Source organism: Piliocolobus tephrosceles, chromosome 4, assembly GCF_002776525.5.
Source record: "Piliocolobus tephrosceles isolate RC106 chromosome 4, ASM277652v3, whole genome shotgun sequence".
Lineage (NCBI taxonomy): Eukaryota > Metazoa > Chordata > Mammalia > Primates > Cercopithecidae > Piliocolobus > Piliocolobus tephrosceles.
The window spans coordinates 77,430,373-77,448,354 of record NC_045437.1 but is presented as its reverse complement, the minus strand read 5'-3'; the positions used below and the strand labels follow the sequence as shown (position 1 = coordinate 77,448,354).

At 40.2% G+C, this 17,982-nt stretch overlaps 1 protein-coding gene and 2 pseudogenes across 3 annotated transcripts in view; 1 reads left to right on the top strand and 2 right to left on the bottom strand.

Annotated features, from left to right (window-relative positions):
* The window catches only part of MSH3 (mutS homolog 3), a 230,807-nt gene that overhangs the window by 128,695 nt on the left and 84,130 nt on the right, over positions 1 to 17,982 (bottom strand). For both annotated transcript variants that reach the window (XM_023214955.2, XM_023214956.2), the window contains exons 11-12: positions 15,755 to 15,839; positions 13,010 to 13,119 (exon numbers count right to left, since the gene is read on the bottom strand). In XM_023214955.2, coding sequence (XP_023070723.2) covers positions 13,010 to 13,119; positions 15,755 to 15,839 — 195 coding nt within the window. The remainder of the gene's footprint in view (positions 1 to 13,009; positions 13,120 to 15,754; positions 15,840 to 17,982) is intronic.
* LOC111544442 lies at positions 4,669 to 7,104 on the bottom strand (annotated as a pseudogene). The gene has a single exon (XR_002732161.3). The product of XR_002732161.3 is annotated as an X-ray repair cross-complementing protein 5 pseudogene (transcript).
* LOC111544444 lies at positions 10,801 to 11,276 on the top strand (annotated as a pseudogene).

Here is a 17,982-nt window from a genome sequence, read left to right as displayed (position 1 = left end):
GTGGTGAGAGAGGGCATCCCTGTCTTGTGCCAGTTTTCAAAGGGAATGCTTCCAGTTTTTGCCCATTCAGTATGATATTAGCTGTGGGTTTGTCATAAATAGCTCTTATTATTTTGAGGTACGTTCCATCAATACCGAATTTGTTGAGCGTTTTTAGCATGAAGGGCTGTTGAATTTTGTCAAAAGCCTTTTCTGCATCTATTGAGATAATCATGTGGTTCTTGTCTTTGGTTCTGTTGATATGCTGGATTACGTTGATTGATTTGCAAATGTTGAACCAGCCTTGCATCCCAGGGATGAAGCCCACTTGATCATGGTGGATAAGCTTTTTGATGTGCTGCTGAATCCGGTTTGCCAGTATTTTATTGAGGATTTTTGCATCGATGTTCATCAGGGAGATTGGTCTAAAATTCTCTTTTTTTGTTGTGTCTCTGCCAGGCTTTGGTATCAGGATGATGTTGGCCTCATAAAATGAGTTAGGGAGGATTCCCTCTTTTTCTATTGATTGGAATAGTTTCAGAAGGAATGGTACCAGCTCCTCCTTGTACCTCTGGTAGAATTCAGCTGTGAATCCATCTGGTCCTGGGCTTTTTTTGGTGGGTAGGCTATTAATTGTTGCCTCAATTTCAGAGGCTGCTATTGGTCTATTCAGGGATTCAACTTCTTCCTGGTTTAGTCTTGGAAGAGTGTACGTGTCCAGGAAATTATCCATTTCTTCTAGATTTTCTAGTTGATTTGCGTAGAGGTGTTTATAGTATTCTCTGATGGTAGTTTGTATTTCTGTGGGGTCGGTGGTGATATCCCCTTTATCATTTTTTATTGCGTCTATTTGATTCCTCTCTCTTTTCTTCTTTATTAGCCTTGCTAGCGGTCTGTCTGTCAATTTTGTTGATCTTTTCAAAAAACCAACTCCTGGATTCATTGATTTTTTGGAGGGTTTTTTGTGTCTCTATCTCCTTCAGTTCTGCTCTGATCTTAGTTATTTCTTGCCTTCTGCTAGCTTTTGAATGTGTTTGCTCTTGCCTCTCTAGTTCGTTTAATTGTGATGTTAGAGTGTCAATTTTAGATCTTTCCTGCTTTCTTTTGTGGGCACTTAGTGCTATAAATTTCCCTCTACTCACTGCTTTAAATGTGTCCCAGAGATTCTGGTATGTTGTATCTTTGTTCTCATTGGTTTCAAAGAACATCTTTATTTCTGCTTTCATTTCGTTATGTACCCAGTAGTCACTCAGGAGCAGGTTGTTCAGTTTCCATGTAGTTGAGCGGTTTTGATTGAATTTCTTAGTCCTGAGTTCTAGTTTGATTGCACTGTGGTCAGAGAGACAGTTTGTTATAATTTCTGTTCTTTTACATTTGCTGAGGAGTGCTTTACTTCCAATTATGTGGTCAATTTTGGAATAAGTGTGATGTGGTGCTGAGAAGAATGTATATTCTGTTGACTTGGGGTGGAGAGTTCTATAGATGTCTATTAGGTCCGCTTGGTGCAGAGATGAGTTCAATTCCTGGATATCCTTGTTAACTTTCTGTCTCGTTGATCTGTCTAATGTTGACAGTGGAGTGTTGAAGTCTCCCATTATTATTGTATGGGAGTCTAAGTCTCTTTGTAAGTCTCTAAGGACTTGCTTTATGAATCTGGGTGCTCCTGTATTGGGTGCATATATATTTAGGATACTTAGCTCTTCCTGTTGAATTGATCCCTTTACCATTATGTAATGGCCTTCTTTGTCTCCTTTAATCTTTGATGGTTTAAAGTCTGTTTTATCTGAGACTAGGATTGCAACCCCTGCTTTTTTTTGTTCTCCATTTCCTTGGTAGATCTTCCTCCATCCCTTTATTTTGAGCCTATGTATGTCTCTGCATGTGAGATGGGTCTCCTGAAGACAGCAGACTGATGGGTCTTGACTCTTTATCCAGTTTGCCAGTCTGTGTCTTTTAATTGGAGCATTTAGTCCATTTACATTTAAGGTTAATATTGTTATGTGTGAACTTGATCCTGCCATTATGATATTAACTGGTTATTTTGCTCATTAGTTGATGCAGTTTCTTCCTAGGCTCCATGGTCTTTACATTTTGGCATGTTTTTGCAATGGCTGGTACCGGTTGTTCCTTTCCATGTTTAGGGCTTCCTTCAGGGTCTCTTGTAAGGCAGGCCTGGTGGTGACAAAATCTCTAAGCATTTGCTTATCTGTAAAGACTTTTATTTCTCCTTCACTTATGAAACTTAGTTTGGCTGGATATGAAATTCTGGGTTGAAAATTCTTTTCTTTAAGAACGTTGAATATCGGCCCCCACTCTCTTCTGGCTTGTAGAGTTTCTGCCGAGAGATCTGCTGTCAGTCTGATGGGCTTCCCTTTGTGGGGAACCCGACCTTTCTCTCTGGCTGCCCTTAAGATTTTTTCCTTCATTTCAACTTTGGTGAATCTGGCAATTATGTGTCTTGGAGTTGCTCTTCTGGAGGAGTATCTTTGTGGCGTTCTCTGTATTTCCTGAATTTGAATGTTGGCCTGCCCTGCTAGGTTGGGGAAGTTCTCCTGGATGATATCCTGTAGAGTGTTTTCCAATTTGGTTCCATTTTCCCCCTCACTTTCAGGCACCCCAATCAGACGTAGATTTGGTCTTTTGACATAATCCCATACTTCTTGCAGGCTTTGTTCATTTCTTTTTCTTCTTTTTTCTTTTGGCTTCTCTTCTCACTTCATTTCATTCATTTGATCCTCCATCGCTGATACTCTTTCTTCCAGTTGATCGAGTCGGTTACTGAAGCTTGTGCATTTGTCACGTATTTCTCGTGTCATGGTTTTCATCTCTGTCATTTCGTTTATGACCTTCTCTGCATTAATTAGTCTAGCTGTCAATTCTTCCACTCTTTTTTCAAGATTTTTAGTTTCTTTGCGCTGGGTACGTAATTCCTTCTTTAGCTCTGAGAGGTTTGATGGACTGAAGCCTTCTTCTCTCATCTCATCAAAATCATTCTCTGACCAGCTTTGATCCGTTGCTGGCGATGGGCTGTGCTCCTTTGCAGGAGGAGATGCGCTCTTATTTTTTGAATTTCCAGCTTTTCTGCCCTGCTTTTTCCCCATCTTTGTGGTTTTATCTGTCTCTGGTCTTTGATGATGGTGACGTACTGATGGGGTTTTGGTATAGGTGTCCTTCCTGTTTGATAGTTTTCCTTCTGACAGTCAGGACCCTCAGCTATAGGTCTGTTGGAGATTGCTTGAGGTCCACTCCAGACCCTGTTTGCCTGGGTATCAGCAGCAGAGGTTGCACAAGATAGAATATTGCTGAACAGCGAGTGTACCTGTCTGATTCCTGGGCAAAAGATCTGAATAGACATTTTTCAAAAGATATACAGATGATAAATGAAACAATGATAAATGTTTCATATTGGCATATACATACCAATAGATGAATGAAACAATGCTCAACATCTCCAATCAGAGAAATGCTAATTAAAACCACAATGAGATGTCACCTCACTCCTTTCAGATTAGTTATTATTAAAAAAGATGAAAGATATCAAGTATGGGTAAAGATGTGGAGAAAAGGGAACCCTTGTCCACTGCTGGTGGTATTATAAATCAGTACAGTCACTTTGTAAAACAGTATGGAAGTTCCTCAAAAAACTAAAAATAGAATTACCATATGATCCAGCAATTACACTTCTGGGTATATATCCAAAGGAATTGAAATCAGTATGTTGAAGAGATATCTGTACTCCCTATGTTCACTGCCACATTATTCACAATTCTCAAGATATGGAAACAACCAAAGCGTCCACCAATAGATGAACAGATTTTTTTTTTTTGAGTCATTTATGCCTTTAATGTTATATGTACAAAATAGTGTATTAGCGACCACTTAAGAGGGTGCTGAAGACAGAGGTGATTGGGCACCAAGTAGTCTGTACACCAAGCAAAGAGGAACTGGAACTCAAGGCAAGAATGAGGACAAGAAAAAAAGAGAGTAAGGGCTTTGTTATTTTCTTATTTAGTAAAGGAGACATCATCCAGAAAGATGAAAGCTGACTTAAGTAGAAATGGGAAAGATTAAAAAGTTACCTAAGTGTTTTAATATAACGAAACTTTCTCTCTTTGAGGCTTGCAAGTAGAGAATCGTAAAGTGATACAATTCTAACTATTGTAGTAAATTTCTCAGTTTTTGAGTTTTTAAAGGTTTACCAATATGGCAGAGACTGGGCCAAAAGAAGGTCTTTTCTTCATGAGACCACCATCATAACTCACTGCTTAAAAGGAGTATGAAGGGAAATTGTGCTCCCCTTCCCATCCCACTTAAAGAAAACCACCTATATATAGAGCCAGAGTAATGTGGTAACTATGGGGCCTCAACTAAAAAGAGAAGTGAGTCCGTCGTTACCCATGGTTTTCCTAACCCAGCTGCTTGTTGGGAGGAAGCAAATGCTATTGCTTGCTCAACATAAGTTGTGACAGCTGTTGGAGGATCAGGCAAAGGAGGACTCTGGAAAGGGTTAAGAAACTCATCAATAACGATGCCATGGTTCCACATGAGACACTAATCACATCACAAGGGCTGCAATTGTCACCAATATACTAGGTCAAGAAGATAACTACTTTCCAGAAACTTCAAAGCATGTATGTAATATACAAAGATCAGTAAGACCATAGAAGAAATAATACACCAACCAGAAAATAACAATGACTCTTTATAAACTTGTATGGGGTCTAAATTATCCCTTGTAATATATATGTGTGTATTCATTACACAGAGAATTAGGTGATCCGCCTTCGGAATCACCTGCTGGGAATTTCTTGAGCTTCTGGCTCCCCTTGAATGGCTGCATCCAACTTGTTTTGTTAGAACTCCCAGCATCACAGCGATGGCAGCTCTCTTAGATTCCCCATACATCCACGACCTATATCATGTCCAATAAATCGTCCACATCACCACCTTCTTCAAACACAGCTGCTGTGTCTCCACTTGGTTTGTCTTTGGGGGCCAGGAACTTTTTGGCTTCGTCAGCTGTGACAGAACTTCCAGAGGCTTCCTCTTTGGTGATCAGAGTAATTCCATCCTGAACAACAATTTCCCAGAAATGATTTAACTGTTAAATTTCCACTTTCTCTCGAAAGGCTTTCAGGAAGTTGTTAAAGCATTGCTCTTCTGAAAATTTAATGGCTTCTTCCCGGAAGGCTCGGATGCAGTCCATGCTCTTCATAAAATATGGTGTTTCGTTAGTATCCAAAAACTGTTCGATGTGATTTATGAGCTGGTTACTCGCTTCCTCAAAGCTGGCCCTCTTCTGTTTCACTAGAACACGGAAGTTTTCAGCAGGATTCACACTTCCAACAGAGGTGACACTGCCTTCAGCCGACTGGAGACGCTGAAGTGGGCTCCCCCTTGCTCAGTCTTTAATTTTTTAGCGGTAGGTCCATCTTCATGGTTGTCTTGGAAAATGTCCTGAGCAGTTACTTGATCCTTTTTCTTGGCTTCAATCAGAGGAAAAAGGGTCTTTATTTTAGAGAGAGGAATCTGACTTTTCGATGTCACCTCAGCAGGAGGATTCAGCATGTTCCAAATATGCTGCTGAATTGGGGGTAGAGGCTCCCGGGGATGTAAAGCTCTGTGCAGCAGACACTGAAATAATCTCTGAAATCGAGGATTTGGGATTTTGGTGGTTGGAAACAAGTCTTCAAGGGTGTCTGTCTTCTCATCTTTCTTTGCCAAGCTCATGGAGTCAATCAAAGCATCAACAGCATTCAACTGTGCCTCAGTGGGAGCATATTTCTTACTGTTTTTCAAGGATGAAAACATGTATTGCCGCAAGTCTTCCATGAAAGGCAGCTGCACATACACTAAACACTCATAGTGTTAAACAAGCTAAACATGCTTGATATGAGGAAAAGCCACACCAACTTGAGGATTAGCTCTTTTGTCATAAGCATATCGAACTATGGCCACCATGTCTAAATCATCCAAAGCATGAATCAGGGAGGAAAGTGCAACTGCTGCCGCCTCATCATCTCTTGCTGCAAAGACCTTTAGAACTTGATTTCCCATGAAGAATCTTCTCTGAACCTGAGAAGATTTACAAAATCCCAAAACAGAGAAGCACTTCCCCTCCGATTTATATTTCATTTGTTCCTTATCCACTTTAGAGAAAGGAACTATATCACTTCCATAGCGGAACCCTTGAATAATATCCTCTTTTAAAACTTCAGTTTCATCATCATCATTTAAGCAATAAACTGTTTCTTTTTGAATATCTTCTTTTTTCAGGGTTTTTGCATCCACAACTGTCCAAGTCTTTTTAACTCTCTCCTGTAGAATCGATTTATAGGCTGCAATCCTTATAGACAAATTGGAGCCAATGGTCAGTCGGCAGGGCCAGTGAATGGAATGCCTCTCAATTTTCTTGAAGACTCTCACTGAATGAATAAATTTCATCCAACCCATCTTCACCTTCTAAAGATATCATCACCATTATCACTATCTCAAGACCTTCTTTTTGCTGTTCGGTAATTCCTTTTAGTGGAAAGGAGGGCCCATGGCCACCCAAGCGAAAGGTGCCATCTCCTCTGTCCCCACTTCTATCTTCTATGCCAAGTGAGAAAGGCAAGAAGAATTGCAGGGAGATGTCACATTTCTTCAAGCTATGAATTATAATATCCAGCTGACTTTTGCTGAATCGGCTGCTGAGGTCAGTGAATATTTCAATATGCTTCTTCTCAAACTTCTTTCCTATAGTTTCATGTTGAATCACATCCATGCTCACGATTAACGCATCCAGAAAGTCAGCCTATTGAGAATCTGGTTGGATTTTGCTTTCAATGTCCTCCAGCAAATCAAAATCTGGTAGCATCAGATGTCTGTGCACTGTGATGTTCTGATACTGATCCCCACCAGAAAGGGGATTGTCAGTGCCATCCGTACCAAACAGGACTAAAGCAATCTCATCCTTGTTCTCAGCAAACACCTGTCGCTGGACAAACATGGTTATCAGCTTCTTTGCTTGTTCAAATGGGGATTCTACACCAGGAATGGAGTTACCATTGGTAAAGCCCACATCCATACACAGCACAACAGCTGCCTTATTCCCCGATCGCACCATGTTGCCGGTCCTCAGGAGCTTTGGTCGCTTCTTCTGGGCGGGAACCTGCCGTCTCCCAACCGAACAGATTTTTTAAACGTGATACACGCGCGCGCGCGCACACACACACACACACACATACACATACACACATACATACTTTGGAATACTATTCAGCCTTTTAAAAAAGCAGGAAATTCTGTCATTTTTGACAATATGGATGAACCTAGAGGACATAACGCAAAATGAAATAAGCCAGGCACAGACAGAGAAATACTGTGTGATCTCACTTATATGTAAAATCTAATAAAGTCAAACTCATAGAAGTAGAGATCAGATTGGTGGTTACCAGGGGCTGGGGAGAGGGTAGACGGGGAAAAGGGAGATGCTGGTCAACTGGTGCAAAGTTTTGTTTAGACAAGAAGAACAAGTTCTGGTGATCTACTGCATAGTATGGTGACTACAGTTAATGCATTGTATATGTGTCAAAATAGCTAAAAGAGGATTTTAAATGTTCTCACCAAAAGAAATGATAAATGTTTGAGGTGACAGATATATTAATTAGCCTGATTTGATCATTCTATAGTGTATATATGTAATGAAATATCACATTGTACCCCATAAATGTTGTGATGGTTAATACTGAGTGTCAACTTGATTGGGTTGAAGGATGCAAAGTATTGTTCCTGGGTGTATCTGTGAGGGTGTTGCCAAAGGAGATTAACATTTAGTGGACTAGGAGAGGCAGACCCACACTCAATTTGGGTGGGCACCATCTAATCAGCTGCCAGTGTAGCTAGGATAAAAGCAGGCAGAGAAACGTGGAAGGACTAGACTGGCTAAGTCTTGCAGCCTCCATCTTTCTCCCATGCTGGATGCTTCCTGCCCTTGAACATCAGACTCTCAGTTCTTCAGTTTTTGGACTCTTGGACCTACCAGTGGTTTGCCAGGACTCTGCCCTTTGGCGACAAACTGAAGGCTGCACTGTTGGCTTCCCTACTTTTGAGGTTTTGGGATTCGGACTGGCTTCCTTGCCCCTCAGCTTGCAGACAGCCTATGATGGGACTTCACCTTGTGATCATGTAAGTCAATACTCCTTATATACATCTATCCTATTAGTCCTCTCTCTCTAGAGAGCCCTGACTAATGCAAATATATACAATTATTTGTCAATTAACGATAAAACTTTATAAATTTTTTAAATTAAAAAATGTGAAGTACAGGCATAAGAAGAGGTACTCATGAAAGAAACTAAATTTATTTTAATTTTTAAAATATATAGTATGCTACTGAAAGTAGAATACCTCTAAGATAAACAAATCTGCCTTGGAAACTAATTATTTTGCTTCACTCAACATTTTAGAGACTCATCCCATATATCCCACCAATGAGTCTGGTACACAGACTCATCTCACGGTTTTCTTTTTTTCTCCTCCACCAATATTTACAAGCAGAATCTGCATTTTCAGGCTTTTTGATAAAACCAATGACATACATATGGGTGGGTGTGGGGGTGTGTGTGTGTGTGTATAAACAAAAGACTGACAAGACTGTATCAACTGAAAGAAGTCCAAAGACAGAACCTCAAAAAAATGAATTCAATATAATCTATTTAATTTTAAAAGGCCTTAAGAATAATGGCATGCCAATGTGACACTCATTTATTAAAAAAAAAAAAAAAAAAAAAACTACATTGAAGAATCTTCTTGCCTAAAATTAGCAGAACTGATAAAAAATACAGGTGAGAACACATAAGAAAAAATAACCTATTTATAAAAGTGAATGTGATATCAGTACAGTAAAATCTAGCCTCAATAATCAAGTGAACTCTCTGAATCAGTCAATAAGTATAAAGTAAAAACCATTTTTACTTCCTAAAAGTCACTAGTAAAATTTTGCACCAAAGAGACCATTTCATAGAATAAAAGGTGATGGCAGTAGAAAGTCTTCTGAAACTTGAATGCTTGGTCCTAGACTTATGAACTATGTGTTTGCCCTTAAGAGCCAGAACAAGACAAAAATACAAAGAGGAGTTTAAAGGATTTAGGAGAATTCATGGATGACTGACAAACAATGGGATCTTGCAGAACCTGGGGAGATCTGCATTATTTTGCTAAATTCCCTCGTCATCCATTATTTGTTCTATGATCTCACTGTAGAATAAAACCAGACCCTAAACTTACCTTTGGCTGTCAATGTCAGAGACAGAATATTAGTCTGGATGAGCCACTGATGTGATCAGCAAATCACTTACGTTAGTATAAACACCACCACCATCACTCCTCACTAAATGATGGGGATACATTCTGGAAAATGCATCGTTAGGCAATTTTGTCATTCTATGGACATTACAGAGCATATAGTTACATAAAATTAGATAGTATAGCCCACTGCACACCTAGGCTATATGGTACAGTATAGTGCTCCTAGGCTAAAACCTGGACAGCACGTTACTCTACTAAATACTGTAGGCTACTGTAACACAATGGTAAGTGTTTGTGTGTCTAAACATTTCTAAACAGAGAAAACACCTCTGTATATGCAATTCCCCCAAGGACCAAAATGCTGTCATGTGGTACATGACTAATTATACAGCTGAGCCACTGATTAATCAGCAGATTCTCTCCAGGTATTTGTTTGGAATAAGTTGCAAGTGCCATTAAAATTAAACTGGAATTCTTTTGAAATAGATTTTAATAGATTAGGAGGATAAAAGTTTAAAAACCATGACCTAAAATAAAAGGGCAAAGAAAAGTTTCATGTGTTTGTTTTTAGCTAACATCAATGTTAGGTCAGTGAAAAGTTCATACTTGAAAACATCAGTGTTGAATGCCTGGCATATTTTCTCTCTGCCTTTCTGGGAAGGTAGGATCCCCAGAGATACTTGATTCGGCCCTTAACAACAGACAACATGGTCTAGTGGATTTAAAATCTCAAATTAATCCTGGGTACACAAAAGAAAGGAAATTTAACATTGGAAATAAAAAATTTTAATTTACATGGAAAAGTCTGCTAGTGAGTCTATCTCTGCTGAAACAAGTAAGCAAAACCACAGTAAGAATTGTGTTTTTTTTTTTTTTGAGATGGAGTCTTGCTCTGTCGCCCAGGCTGGAGTGCAGTGGCCGGATCTCAGCTCACTGCAAGCTCCACCTCCCGGGTTTACGCCATTCTCCTGCCTCAGCCTCCTCAGTGGCTGGGACTACAGGCACCCGCCACCTCGCCTGGCTAGTTTTTTGTATTTTTTTTTAGTAGAGATGGGGTTTCACCATGTTAGCCAGGATGGTCTCGATCTCCTGACCTCGTGATCCGCCCATCTCGGCCTCCCAAAGTGCTGGGATTACAGGCTTGAGCCACCGCACCCGGCCCACAGTAAGAATTGTAGTAGATGTTTAGGCAGCCTTTCTAGCAGCCACAATGCTGCATCCCTTACACTGTTGTCCACAGAAAGCCATCTTGTCTGCGTTTGCTCTCCAAGGTCTGCTTATTTCATTAGAATACTGAACTAAAGCAAATATTTCCATTTTCAGGATTTCTTCTTTATCTCACCAGTTTCCCATGTCTTAAGGTCTTTATGGCTAAGAAATCGGAGTGACCCACTAAATATGAAAAGATTTGGTAATTATCGTCATCCAAACAGTGTCTTGAGTGTCCTTGTCCTCTGCCTCCCTCTTCTTTGCTGACGCCGCCCTGCTCTCATGAGCCTCTGGCCAGTGGTCTCCTTAAGCTTGAACACCATGCCGTCAATTAAGGTGCTGAGTTCTGATGGGGAGATATTTGACATGGAAATTGCCAAACAATCTGTGACTATCAAGACCATGTTGGAAGACTTGAGAATGGATGATGGAGATAATGACGCAGCTCCTCTAACAAATGTCAACGTAGCAATATTTTTAAAAGGTCATTTGGTGGTGCACCCACCACAAAAATGGACCTCCTCCTCCCAAGGATGATGCAAACAAAGAAAACGAACAGAGGAGATCCCTCCTTAGGACCAAGAATTCCTGAAAGTCGATCAAGGAATACTTTCTGTACTTCCTCTGCCTGCAAACTACTTAGACATCAAAGGTTTGCTTGATGTTACACACAGACTGTTGCCAGTATGATCAAGGAGAAAAGTCCTGAGAAGATTTGCAAGACTTCCAATATCAAAAATGACTTTACTGAAGAAGAGGAAACCCAGGTACGCCAAGAGAACCAGTGGTATGAATAGAAGTGAAATGTCCTTGATGCCGTCACACTGTAAGGATTATTCCAAATACCAGCTGCCCTGCTCTGTTTATAATTGTTAACATCAGACAAAGAGCAGAGAAACACAGCAGCAAATCAATCGTGTGAGCAGAATATTATCCTCAGTGAATGTGTGGTGTGAGTACAGATTCCAAACCTATGGCTGAGTTTCTCATAGTACGATCAAGTTTCTTTTTTCTTTGCCCTGAATAAAACTGTACTGTGGGTTCTCTATAGAAAGCGGCATTTTGAGCTTTCCCTCTTTTTTTGTAAAGTGATGTCTGCCTAGATTATTGTTAAGTTAACTTAAGTGACCTTTTAAAGTTGACACTGTAAATAAAACAACTTGCAAAAGGAAAAGAAGAAAACAACAGCAAAACCCGAAACAGTGTCTTCAAGCCTATGACCAACATTAACATCTGCAATCCTTTCTTGAAGACAGTGACTATTTATTAATCACAGAGTAACATGGGGCTAATAACAGCATCTGCGTAGTGCAGCTGCTGTGCAGTTTAAAAGAGACAATGCTCATAAAGCTCCTAGCGTACTGTGTGGTGTGAGATAAAGAGCTCAAAATTTCATTCCTTACAGCAATGCTGTGATGAGGTGTTCCACCATGTCAAAGGTGAGAACATTGAGGATTAGTGGGAGTGACTCACTCAGTTGACAGAGCCAACACATAGCAGTTCTCTTCACCACCACACCATATTCACTCTGGTCTAGTCAGAGGTGTAACTATTCAGGATAATGGCTTGTTCCTGCTAAAGTCTCTGGAGTCAATGCTGGTTTTAAATCTGATATTTATCTCTATCAGCTGTGAAACACTGAGCACGTTAGTGAAGCTCTCTGAATCTGTTTCCTCATTTCGAGGACCTATCTCAGAAGGTGATTTTGAGTATTAAACACCAGTAAATAGAAAGTGTGCAATAAGTAACAGTTTTAATTCAATAAACATAACATAAACATAAACTACTAAGTGCCAGGCACTGTTCTAGGTCAGAATCTCCACATTTATCTGCCTATCAGAATCATCTGGGTAAAATTTAAATCTCAACTCCCTGGTCATGCTGGAGACCAGTTAAATCACAATCTGTGGGGGCTGGACACAGGCATCAGTATTTTGTGACGCATCCCAGGTGATTCCAACATGCAGACAACCTTGGAAATCACTGTATGTTAGGCACTGGATTCAAGTATCTTCCCTTAGGGACCTCCAAGTTTACTCACTTTACTCTTCTAAGCATTTCACACCTAACCCCTTTTTTGGACTCCTCGCTGTTACCGCTGTAGCTCAGGTTCTCGGCACCTCTCCCTGAACTTGCTAACTTGACCCCACCACCAATACCACTCAGTCCCCTCCTGCACACAAGCCCAGCTCTGATCATATCAGCCCCATGCTCAGAATCACTGAATGAACTCCCTCTGGCTATCAACTCCTCAGCCTAGCCTTCAAAGTCCTCCACAAAATGCATCTCTCCTCACTATCCTTGGACAATGCCCTATGTCTGCCAATCTGCAAGCAGGCTCATTCACGAGAATGGGGAAAAAAGTCCCTGTAATACTAGACAGCCAGTCTATTGCTCAGTTATAAAATAAAATGTTACCCAATTTAAAACTGTGTTCTTAGAAATAATGGTAACCTTGGTTTTAAGAGATGCCTTTCATTTCACAATTTTATAATTTCAGATTAAACACCCCAAAAAGGATTCCCTTTACCTTAATTTAAGGAGTGGCTGGGTCACCCACTTCTTTAACTTCCGTCTCCCAAATGAAGTTTTAGTGTGGTCTAAAACCCACAGCAAACTTCCTTTGGTTTTCATATCAGTCTAAGAAAGACCAGAAAACAAGCTTTATTAACTAGACAATTATTTGTGCCAAATGGTTATTTCATATACTCCGATTCTAAATGTCATATATACCTACCACAATGTGGCTTATAACAGGTGTTCATTTAATGTTTGACAGATGAATACATACATACAGAATGAAGGACTGATATTTTACACAGAAAAGGGATCGTTTGTAGTTTTTGGTTACCTAAGAATAAATTATTCAGAAGATTATTTTGAAATGTATGCTTATTCAAGCATCTTTAAAATATAATAGCACACTTTCCTGCCTTGGGAAATGCAATATAGTGAAGATGATTTAATTTTCCTTTGGTTTTTCAGTTACCATTTTATAAACCAACGCTCTCACGACAACACTGAACAAGGTGCTGGAGATAGATATGAACCTGCACTGCACTCTAGTTGTTTACCCAGGAAGGATTTTATTTTAGTTTGTTTTACTAAATCCCTAGAAACTTAAAATTTAGGTCCTTACAAAAAAAATCACAATTAACTAGACATAATTAATTTTAACCAAGGTTTCACAGTAGTATTACAAAGCCCACTGAGACATTTAAATCTTGAGACCTAAAAGGGCTGTTTCCACTTGAGTTGGGTTTTTTTGTCTTGTCTTTTTTCCTTCTCCTCTGTAAGTAGCTACTTCCAGAGTACCTCCTATGTGCTGAACATAGCAAGGACATGGTCCTGCCCTCAGAGTGCACACAGCCAAGTTGGAAAAAGACTCATAATTAGGACACAATGCCACCTGCCAGCAATCAACTAGAAAAGGTGTGACATAAGCTCTCAGGTCTCAGGATTTCAATGCAGAGAACACAGAGAAGGTAAAAGGTCACAAAGGTTCCTCTGAGGATGGCTGGATAGGCTAAGGAGGGCAGTTCAGATCAGGAGCAGTACTACTCCTGAGACCAGAGCTTGACTGGCCTGACTGGAGTAAAGGGTCCCGTAAGGAGGGCAATTCCTTGACACCCCTGGAGAAGCAGGCTCAGACAAGAGAGGTGCGAGAGACATGTGTCCTATTATATCTTTGTTCTCGCTGACACCCAACTCCTACCCTGCACCTCTTTCCATTGCTCCTTGGAAAGGTTGGGGGTGGGTGGGGGTGAAGCTGAGGTACAAAGACAAGCAGAAGATGTTAATTCTCAGCTTCTGCTTCTAAAATGGTGCAAGCCCCAATAAAGGAAGGAATTTTGAAGGGTATTTTGATTCTAGATGATTTCTGCCTTAGGAATTTGATTTCAGAACTGACTCTGTTGTAGTAGGATTTGAACAGGGAAGATGCGCAGAAGCAAGGAACGCTTACAATGCCACGGCTGGCTGCAGGCTGACTGTGAGCACTTCTTCAGCCAAGAAATGTCTCTTTATTCCTATTACTGATTTCCTATCATGGAGATGGCTACAGAGTTGATGAGAGAGACCTGCAGGACAGATTTTCAGCTTTTGGATGATGACAAGATAAAAATGTTACTGAACAAAAACACATCTGAACTCAGAATACTAGAACAGACTGGAACAGGAAGAAATTGAGATAAACTAGTTAGTAATATGCAGATTCAGGGGTCAGGGGAATAAATTCAGTGTTTAATTTGCAACAGTAATAAATATTTCTGAAGAATTTTAACTCCTTTGACTCAGATGGTTCAGACGATTCTCCACTACTTAATCAAATGATGTGGGGTTGCTTTTTATCTTTATGACTTTGTTAAGATAACATTAATTTTATAATACAATATCTCATCTTCCCAAGTGATAGTTTAATAAATGAAAGCAATAACTTTAATCTCCCCATTATCTTCCTAATTCATCAACAAGGACAAATAAACAATAAAAGTTTGTGAACTGAGGCCGGGTGCGTTGGCTCACGCCTATAATCCTAGGACTTTGGGAGGCCAAGGCAGGTGGATCACCTGAGGTCAAGAGTTCAAGACCAGCCTGGCCAACATAGCAAAACCCCGTCTCTACTAAAAATACAAAAATTAGCCAGGCGTGGTGATGAGTGCCTGTAATCCCAGCTACTCGGGAGGCTGAGGCAGAAGAATCACTTGAACCCGGGAGGCAGAGGTTGCAGTGAGCCAGTAGCACGTCCCTTCACTCAATCCAGCCTGGCTGACAGAGCGAGACTCCGTCTCAAAGAAGAAGAAAAAAAAAGTTTGTGAACTAAAATGTTACAAATCTTACAGTCAAAATGAATATCCCAGAAACCTGTTTTATAACCTGAATAATGAAATAAGACTACAAACTTTTCAACAAAAAGTTAAAGGTATATAGAAAAAATATAACCAAGTAGACAAAAAGAAAAAAATCCACTTCATATTAATTTTCAGTGACAATGCCTTTCCAAAAAACTACTTGATATAGAAATGACGTTACAGAAATTGTCAGGATAAGCATGCCCCTCAGTCATTAAAAAGGACAGCTCTATCATTCCCCAAAAAAACCCCAGAGAAGTATTATGTACAGTTCATTCTCCAAAAAGTGCTACAGTTATCAATTAAAAGTGCAGTCAGCTAAAGATACTACATTTTCATCTGCATCTCCAAAAACAGACTGCTGCCTTACTCAGAAGTTTTTTCCAAAACCATTTATAATAAACTAGCCCTCATGGTTGCCTGACCTGATTCTGTAGGATTTCCAGATTCCTTAATGTTGTTCCATTAATTGTCATAAATTCCATTTTACTTGATAGCTGTTTAAAATTCCTGTAAAAGAATTAAATATAATTAGACTAGATGTAAATGCATAAATAAAAAATTAATTCAGGAACTAGAAACATTCCAGCTACATTACGGCAAACATCAGCATTCTGATAGGAAATCAAACAAAGGGAGCAAAATGAAAATTCATCAGGCTGTTGTATTCCATTAACACTTGTGCTGTTAAGTAGATTGATGCAAGACAAGGATAGTTACTCTAACACGAAAAACAAGAACAGGAAAGGGAAGTAATGGTAACAACATTTTGTTTTGGTTTTGCTCTAGGAATAGAACCAAACATGGTCTTGATTAGCCAAGCACAGTGGTCATATCTTCATGAAAAGCTGTGTGATAAGCTAGAAAAATATGTCAAGATACTTAAAACTGTCCTCCTTATTCTTTAGCACGAGATCATCTTGATAAATACTTTTAATCAAGATTCTAAGCCAGGCACAGTGGCTCACACTTGTAATCCCAGCACTTTGGGAGGCCGAGGCAGGCCGATCACCTGAGGTGAGAAGTTTGAAACCAGCCTGGCCAACATGGCAAAACCTCATTTCTACTAAAAAATATAAAAATTAGCCAGGCATGCTGGTACGCACCACCCAGCTGCTCAGGAGGCTGAGGCACAAGAATTGCTTGAACACGGGAGGTGGAGATTGCAGTGAGCTGAGATCACGCCACTGCACTCCAACCTGGGAGACAGAGCGAGTCTACATCTCGGCAAAAAGGAAAAAAAAAAAAGATTCTAACATATGCAACAAGTGTTATTTTCTCTGTAATTAACAACACACATGTGGCCGGGCACAGTGGCTCACGTCTGTAATCCCAGCACTTTGTGAGGCCGAGGCGGGTGGATCACGAGGTCAAGAGATTGAGACCATCCTGGCCAACCAACATGATGAAACCCCGTCACTAAGAAAAATACAAAAATTAGTGGGGCGTAGTGGTACACACCTGTAGTCCCAGCTACGCGGGAGGCTGAGGCAGGAGAATCGCCTGAACCCGGGAGGCGGAGGTTTCAGTGAGCCGAGATTGTGCCACTGCACTCCAGCCCGGGTGACAGAGTGAGACTCCGTCTCCAAAAGAAAAGAAAAAAAACACACATTACCATGGCCACATTTAGTGGGTATAAAACAGTTATTTCCTTAAACTCAGTTAAAGCATTCACACTCTCCTTATTGTCCCTGTATCTATCCAAAACAAATTAGAATTTCTATAAATTTCAAAAAGATTTGAGAATGAGCTACAGCATGACTAATAAATGTATGTACAATCCCAATTTGTGTTAAGAAGTACTAATCAATGCAGTACTAATGCAGTAATTCAATTTCCTTTATCAGCCAGTCCTTAGATGTTTCTGTGAATAGCCCTTACAGGCTTGAGAGCTTATTTTTGAAGGCAAGGAAAATAACAGCAGGTCACTAAATTATTTAACAAAAGAAAGGCATAAGTGTTTGTACTATAAACCTAACCACCCTCCTCATAGCTGTAATTTTAGGTAACATCCAGTTTCCCGAGTTAAGAAAACAAGCCGTCACCCAGAACTTTAGAGAACCTAAAATCAGAGCCCGAAAAACCAGTACTCAAAAAAGATTCCTTCACTTCTAGATGACTCCTTTGACTAAGGCCCCAAAGCCCTGGAAAAGAGAAATACTTTACCTCAAATTAGGAACGTTGCCTAGTAACTGAATGCTGTCCTTTGGTGGTGTAATGTATCTGTGACAAGTTTGAGCTAGCTTCCAAAGAATGATAATCTGTTAATGATTTTCAGAGGGAAGCAACTCCAAAACTGAAGGATAACAGGTGTTCAGCCCTTTCTCTCCCTCTTGTAGCAGTTAACTTAATTTGTCTTGAATTACAGCAATTTATGTTGTGCCTCTACTGAAAGGGCACAGGATGCAAGCCCACTCCACCCTGTTGCTAAACCTTTGTCCCGCTCTCACAAACATATTGTAAAGATGTTGTAAGTTCCTGTTTTTCTGTGGCATGGCAGGGTCACAGGACGCGTTTAAGTATTACCTGCTAAACCCGTTGTGAAACCTGTCACAATATGATTAACTGCCTTTGTGTGAGACTGCTTTCCCGCCTCAGGTTTGCGAAAACAAGCCCTGCCCTGTCCTGCGAGCCCCTGATAAACGTCATCAGA